This window comes from Pistacia vera, unplaced genomic scaffold, assembly GCF_008641045.1.
Source record: "Pistacia vera cultivar Batoury unplaced genomic scaffold, PisVer_v2 Contig871, whole genome shotgun sequence".
Lineage (NCBI taxonomy): Eukaryota > Viridiplantae > Streptophyta > Magnoliopsida > Sapindales > Anacardiaceae > Pistacia > Pistacia vera.
Window position 1 is genome coordinate 105,109 of NW_022196747.1, and position 8,468 is coordinate 113,576.

At 35.6% G+C, this 8,468-nt stretch overlaps 1 protein-coding gene across 1 annotated transcript; it reads right to left on the bottom strand.

The window, feature by feature from the left end:
* Nucleotides 1-3,918: 3,918 nt before the first annotated feature.
* On the bottom strand, nucleotides 3,919-5,323 carry LOC116119081 (ornithine decarboxylase-like). The gene has a single exon (XM_031405036.1). It carries the CDS (start codon nucleotides 5,247-5,249, stop codon nucleotides 4,023-4,025), a length of 1,227 nt encoding a protein of 408 aa, XP_031260896.1. The 5' UTR covers nucleotides 5,250-5,323; the 3' UTR covers nucleotides 3,919-4,022.
* Between the last annotated feature and the right edge of the window lie 3,145 nt (nucleotides 5,324-8,468).

The following is an 8,468-nucleotide window of genomic DNA, read 5'->3' on the forward strand; positions in this document are numbered from 1 at the left end:
GAAGCAAAAGGTGGTGGCTTTATCCTCAACGAAGCTGAGTACAGAGCACTTGCACACACAGCTACTGAACTGGCTTGGCTGGACAGCTTGTTTTCTGAGTTAGGAGTTGTCTTGAGCTCTCACCAATAATCGGGTGTGATAACATCAATGCTGGAGCATTGGCAGCCAATCCTGTTTTTCATGCACGCACAAAGCATATTGAGATTGATGCTCACTACATAAGGGATCAGTGCTAGCTAAGAAGCTTTCAGTGCAATATTGCCTTCAAAACTTCAGATTGCTGACATTTTAACCAAGCCCCTATCTGCTGCTCAATTTCAAGAATTGAAAATGAAATTAAATGTGGCAGAGATAAATATGGTCAGATCAGTAGAAGAAAGTAAGAATTAACTGCAGTATGTTAAGTTTCAGAGTTGGCAGTTCGTAAGTGTTTTCCCTTTTTTTGCTGTTGAAGGGTTGGTTGATTGGTGAATGCAGAATTGTTTGCTGTGCAGAATTGTAGAATTGTTTGTTTGTTGAAGTTGATTGATTGTTTGCTGTTGAAGGGTTATTGATTGGTGAATGCATAATTGTTTTGCTGTGCAGAGCTGTAGAATTGTTTGCTGTTGAATGGTTGATGGATTGAATTGTAGAATTGGCTGCTGTTGAAATGATGCAGAATTGTCTGCACAAATTACAGAATTGTTTGTTGATGAAATGCAGAATTGTCTGCACAATTATGCTGTGCAGAGCTGTAGAATTTTTGTTGTTGAATGGTTGATTGATTGAATTGTAGAATTAGCTGCTATTGAAATGTTGTAGAATTGTCTGCACAATTGCAGAATTGTTTGTTGTTGAAATGCAGAATTGTCTGTTACAATGCAGAATTAGCTGCTGTTGAAATGTTGCAGAGAATTAGCTGTTGAAATGTTCAGAATTGTCTGCACATTGCAGAATTGGTTGTTGTTGAAATGCGAATTGTCTGTACAAATTGCAGAATTGGCTGTTGTTGAAATGTAGAGTGTGCAGATTGGCTGTTGATGAAATGCAGAGTTAGAATTTCTATTGCAGAATTGTTGTTGTTGAAATGCGAATTGTCTGTACAATTGCAGAATTGGCTGTTGATGAAATGCAGAGTTAGAATTTCTTTTTGTTGGTGAAATGCAGAAATACAGAATTGTTTGGAGAATTGCAAAATTGCAGAATTTGCTTGCTGTCTAGAAGAAGTGAAATGCAGGAATTATTTTTCAACATTGCAGAATCTGCTTGCTGTTCAGAATTTGCTGTCCAGAATTTTTTTGCAAGACTGAGATTAATCCAAGAAGAGATAGTATGAATTGAGGAGGATGTTAACCACAAAATGATCAGAATTAGTTTTTGAGAAGGGACAGTATGGCTTAGGGGGAATGTTAGTAAAGTCATTTGCGTAATTGCAGCATGTTGCACTCTTAACTTTACTCTTTTACTTTCGCAAGTTCAGAGCAGCTCTCTTTCTCTTAATAAAAGAGAAGCAAACACCTGTACGCGAATTTTTTTTAATTTATCAGATCTGCAGTTTTCTTCAAAGTTCTCTTTACTCTTTCTTTCTTCTTCTTTCTTGAAACTTTCAACCCTTTGTTATTTATTTTATAACATAAACTTATTCTTAGGACTCCTCTAATGACCTAGAATTTATACTTACCCTTTATAAGAATCTTTCAAGCTTAAAGAGCCTATCCATCCTGGCTAAAAACACAGGATTTGCGGCATATGACTATTACTGCATAAAAGGAAGCATGGAAAGAGCATCTGATTATTGAACCACTATGGGATCGTTGCTTGGTGCATTGATCGATGCCTTTAATAAGGGCTTTGCCTTTGCAATCATAGGCTATTGGAAGCTCTCTTTGCTCTGTCGCGTGTAGCCTTTCTGACATCCTACCTTTCCTGATTACCTTATTATTTTCCTGATACAATGGAATAATCGGCTTCAGAGTCTCCTTCCTATATATATAAAACATTATTTTTAAAAATAACTGAGATGATCATCCTGTACGGACATGTTTATACAAGGATAATCCACTCTGTGGTCTTCAACTTTACAAATGTTACGTAGCTTTCCATGTAAGAGTGGTGATTATATATCCACATGGATATGCAATTTGTTTGTATTTGGAATCTATCACATGTAAAATGTTCATATATAGGGGACAAGAAATTCATAATTGAATTTTCGATATCTAATGTTTGGATTTTTCTAGTTGACTGTTAAATTAAACCGCATCTAACCTGTCATTAGAAAAACTCTTAAATGTCTGAAACCCTAACTTTAACTCTCTATTGCCTCTTCCTTCTTTAACTCGCTATGGGGAAAAATCTATAATAAAAAACTTGAATAAAAATGGATAATGCAACAAATTAATTAGTATTTTTTTTATCAATTTCCTCTGAATCAACATTAAGACACAAATAAAATCTGTATTATGACAAAAAAAATTTCTATATATCATATTGTTTGCTAGCGACGAAGAAGAAAGTAGAGCCGCAAGCAGAGAAAACATTTTTTTGTTTTTGTTTTTGTTTTTGTTTTTTTGTTTTTTTGGGTAAGTAGAGGAAACATTTTCATTTTATAACATATTTCTCTTTTATGTGGAGTGTAATTATAGTAATAAATTTAATCTCAATTATCAAGTATATTATCAAATGGTTGAATAATTATGTGATAATTTATGAAAGAAAGAAAATATTGCTTCATTAATCCCACCTCATTAATAGAAAAAAATAAAACAAAAATGAAAGCCCAAAATATGAGTAGATACTGTTGGAGTCCCACACCGATTAGGCGCACTTAAGCCTACTAGTTTATAAGAGAGGGTAATCATCTCATTCAACAAGACCTTATTGGGTGAGAAGTCAGACCCATCTAAAATTCTATCATCTTGTTTATAAGAGGAGATAATCCTCCTATTCAACAAGGCCTAAGATAGAGTCAGACTCACCTTAAATAGATAAGAAGTATGTGAATGCTATATTTAAATAATATTTTGTTTCGTAAAGGAATATGCTTCTTTCCTCATTTTATGTTTTTGTAATTCTAAGGATACAATGAGATTTGACCCATGCGAATAGGGAACAAGCTTTTGTTCATGTTTGTGGATTGTATGTTTTAAATTTTACATTCCAAATAACGTTAAATTAACGTAAATTATGTGATTATGTCAAGATTGATGAGAAAACAAGGAATTATCTCATGTATTGCCTATAAATATAGGTGTGAAAACAAATTCAAAGTAATGAGAGAATTATAGGTTATACAGGGTATGTGATGTAAAAGGTTGGTTAAACATCCTGGGTTGAGTGGGGAAAGTGGGGTTGTTTCCACTTTGTTAATTAGATATTAGATTAGGTACTGAGTTACCACTTTACCCCTATTGCCCACCGTTGCATTTACACCACCTATAAATATTTTCTCTCTCCTTTATCATTGAAGAGAGTGGTACTTATCAATTTAAAAATCTAGATTGCAACAATATATTGGTTAGTTGTAGGGGTGATGTTGTTTCATAGATATTTTAAGGGTAATTATTCATTAATTATAGTGATTTGTGGATGAATGAGAAAAATTTATAAATATATGACGACACATGTTATGTTATTATTGGACAAACTCACCACTTCAACCAAGTGAGGTGGTGAAACCTGTCTCGTATAAGTATTTCTCAAATATATCATGTATTCTATAAAATAAATTTATTGGCTTGTTGTATTACTTAAATCGTGGTATCTCGTTATACCTCTCGATTAGTTTTTTATGTTAATTCGTTGGTTGGTCAAACAAAATGTTCTCTCGGAGTCTCCTTGTTTGTGCATGGCAATATTATAAGTTCATAAACATGTATATCATATCCCAGTTTATCGTACGTTCAACACAACAAAGTATTATTGATGGAAAAGAAAATGTGAAAAGAAAACAAAGAAATTATTATTGGAAACGATTTACTCATACATAAATCCTAATTTTAATTAGAGTTCTGAATCACAACATTGAACACGTAAATAATGATTCAACTGGAGGTGACAAGATAAAACAAATTGTCAGAAGTTTTAAACCCATTAAAACTGGATCCAAAAGCATAAGTATAAGCCCCCATGTTGGGGAACACAAGCCAGTCATTCACCTCAAGTTCCGGCAGCTGATATTCCCTCAAAACGACGTCCTGAGAATCACATGTCGGCCCAAACAAATTGGAACTGTAAGTCTTCAATCCTTTGCAAGATAGAGGCTTGCAAACGAGTGGTTCATTAAGAGCATCTCGTATAACACAGTGAAACGTTCCGTAAGTTCCATCGTTAATCCAATACTCCCTAACTTCACCACGAGTACGTTTCCCTATAATGTTGGCGGCAAGTGTCACCGTTGTTTCAGCGAAGAAACGTCCCGGCTCTGAAATAATATTCAGCCCTGGCTCGTTGGGAAAATGTGCTTCAAGCCCAGTTTTCACAGCTGTGGCAACGTCTTCAAATAGCGAGTTAGCGAGAAAGCCACCACCGATGTCTAGTACACGCATTTTAGGCATGCCTAACTGTGCCGCGGTGTCGAAAACGGTTTTAGAAGCTGAAATGGCTTTAATAAAAGCGTCGCCATCATTGGTTGCGCTTCCGACATGAAATGAAACACCGATTACATTAAGGTGTAGAGATTTGGCAGCTTGAAGCATAGGTGACACTTCCGTGGGAAGTGCACCGAATTTGGAACCCAATGGTCGTCTTGATTTGCTATCGTCTGGAGCTTTGATTCGAATTATCAAGTCACATTTGGGATGCCACTTGTGGATCTTGTTGAGTTCACCGATGGAATCAAACGTTGTTAAATTAACGCCAACGCTTGCAGCGAACTTAATGTGAGACTCTAATTTGCAAGTGTTTGCAAAGATGATGCGATCTGGTGAAACGCCAAGTGACAAAACGGTTTCAATCTCGGCTTTGCTTGCGCAATCAAAGTTTGCGCCAAGCACGTTGAGTGTGCCGATGAGAGATTTCTCAGGGTTAGATTTAATGGCGTAGAATGGTTGAATCATGGGAAGATTGGCAGTCCATTTGTCATAGAGAGACATGACAACATCTAAATCAAGAAGGTAAAAGGCTTCTTTCACATCTTCTTTATAAATGATTGACTTCATGCATTCAGTCAATCCACCATTTTTTGTTTTTGTTAGCACCTTGAGATTGTTATCCTTTACCCCTGGTGCTCCCAAAATGGTTTGAATGGTAATAGTAGGGAAAGAACCCATAATGGCAAATGGACTCAAAGAACTGAAGATAATGAAAATGGACGAATTAGAAGATGGGTTTATTGGGATAGGTTTTGGAGTTGTGCAAGTTGTGTTAACGAAGTAGCATGTCTATTTATAGATGATTTTCATTTTCATTTTTACCATATTTTCAAAGGATATACACGTGCTATATATTATGAAATCATATGGTCAAGGACTCAAGATTTATATCTTTCTATTTCACTAATAATCCTCAAGGTTTCAGCATTCTAATCCATAATTAATTAACAAAACAAAAAATAGTAAACACGCTACAATGATTATATTTACCACATAATTATGTTTTGGGCATTCAATAACTACTGTCATTTAAGAACATGACCATTTCTTTGGTCCAAAATTGATCATATTATTGTCCAAATCTATTCATCACCATAGTTTACCTTATATGCTAATAAGAGAGCCAAAGTTCTTCTTTTTTTTTTTTTTTTTTTTTAGTGATCGGGACTGTCCAGACCAACTTATGTGTATTTTAACTAATCTTTTAAGGCCTTAAAGTGAACGACCGAATAAATTCTCTTAATGAGTTTGGGAGGATTCAAACTTAGAAACCTATGTTGAATCTTTTTGTTCTTTTACCATCAAACCATCTTATGGTGGTTGAGCGAAGATTCATTGACATACTAGATTACCAGGGCTTCTTTGACTGACTTTCTGATAGTGAAGAACAATTGGAGGAAGTTGGCACGTTAGTGCGATGTTTCGTTGAGAAAATGTGGTAACGGTAGGGCTCTTTAGCCCACATAAAAGCAATGTTTCATATGGCAGTAGCATATGCGGATTTGGTTTCTTGTCTTTCTCTAATACATACGTGGACTCTCACCTCATGGCGCATTATGTTTTCGTAACTTCCAACGTACAAGCCATTCAAAAGAGGGACCAACAATAATAAAGATATTTTAGTTTTATTATGAAGAGACCAAAATACCCTTATAATAAAATTTTGTACGACAATGTTTGTATTTAATATTTTTATTTTAAATATTAGAGAAATTATTTAAAGTAAGACAAACCTCATTTGGCAGCTTGATTCTAAACCTAAACATTCATTCATTTCAACATCTACAGTACCCGAATTTGTCTAAATATTTTAAAAGGAATAATCTTATATAGTTATTGAGATGTTAATTATAGAATCTAATAATTATATTCCTAAATGAAGTAAAATCTTAATCAAATATGGGATCAAGGGGGAAAATGGAGATTGAAGTGAAAAAGAAAAATGTGAGATGGGAATCAATCTAAATATGAAAGAAAATCCCTACCTTTCCTAAGTATTCTAGAACCTACTGTCTTATCAAGAATCCTATCAACCAAAGGGAGTATTTTCCAAGCCCTTTTTTTTTTTTTTTTTTTTTTTTTTTTTTTAAAGTGTGTCAACGACATCTTACACCACCTCACTAATCCCTTTACACTACTAACATAGCATCTCTGATCCATGTAAGTGACTAGTAATGCATCTCACAACCATATTTACCTACTTAAATTGACCAATCCTGTAGGTGACTGACAGTGCATCCCACAGCTATGATCACCTGCTTAAATTTTGAGAGTTAGAGGGATTTAAACTTGAGACCAGAGGGATCTAAATTTGAGACCATGTGTTTTAACCATACATCCTACCCAGGGTGTATACAAGCCGAGCTTGGAGCTAATCAAGCTCGGCTCAATTGCTACAGTGTCGAGCTTGAAAAATCAAGATTGAGCTCGAGCTCGACACTGGAGCTCAGGCTCGAGCTTGACCAAAGCTCGAGCAGATTGCAGCAAATCCAGATCAGAAAACACAAAATCAACCAAATGGGTATCAAGAAAATCAAATATTGAAGCGAAAAAATGCAGCTTTAGAGTGTCTTACTCTCGCATTTTCATCCGCATTAATCAACAAAAACTCGTTTCTATTATGAGACCCAGGCAAATTGCAACAAACCCAAATCAGAAAATACAAAATCAACCAAATGGGTATCAAAAAAATCAAAGATTGGAGGGCAAAAAGACAGCTTTAGGTTGTCTTACTCTCTCACTTTCATCAACATTAATCAACACAAACTCTTAATGGGGTTTTGGGGGAGTTATCCATGTGGGGGAGGCTTTATGTGATTTGGCTGGACTTAATGGAAATCCAAAGAAAGAGAAATAGAAATCTTTGTACAAAATGGTGTGGCAACTAATTTTACATCAATCTTCTCTTTCTTTTCACAAACTAGTGGTGTGGCAATTGTCACATCACTTTATGCAAAGACTTAAGAGTCTTTGTACATGTAGCATTTCTTATAGAAAAGAGAAAGAAAGGGTTGAAGAATGGACACGTAATTGAGAGGGAGAAGAAGATGAGTGAGTACTTTTGAAATCTAAAAAATGACATATCGCCCATTATTAGTTTCAAAACTATCACATAAGAGCCCTCGAGCTCACAAACGCTCGCAAGCCTAACGAGCCGACCTTTGGCTGTTCGAACTCGACTCGCTTGCTGAGCCAAGCCACTTGAGCTCGAACTTTTCTTGAACCGAGTAGAATGGCTCAGCTCGGCTAACAGCCCTAGTCCTACCACCTGAGCTACCCCAAGGGTGGGTATTTTCCATTTTTCCTAAACCTTTACTAGTCTACTTCACTGCATATGTAGGGAGCTAATTGCATGGGATCACAAGGATTATTCAAAATGGGAAAAGTCTCCCACTTTAGTATTTTTTTTCTTTTGAGATCCTGACCATAGCTAATTTGCCGCCAAATTTCTTTTATAAACGTGTTTAGCCGCAAGATCCTCTGTTTTGCAAGGGCAGACTAGTTACCATTGTAAGATTTGTAATTAATTATATTTTTAAAGATTCTTTAATATTTTTAATTAAAAAAATTTAAACAACAATTTTTTTGGGTAAATGATAATTTTATAAATAATAAATAATACAACTTATAACACTAACAGCCCTGTAGAGCCGACTCTTTCGCACAACAAACTGCCCATCATGCACAGCACGCACTGCATCGTCAAACAGCAGCATAGACAGACTCCACATCTGCATTTTTGCACCACCTCCTGATCTGCATAGGCTGGGTACATCCTAACGAACATGAAGCAGCAAAACCAGGAAGAGAAGACCCTTTCTGGAGAGGAATCCCTTTATTCAAACAACAGCCCCAACCTCACCATCTGCACCAGCATTTGCATCCAAAAAATAGGTG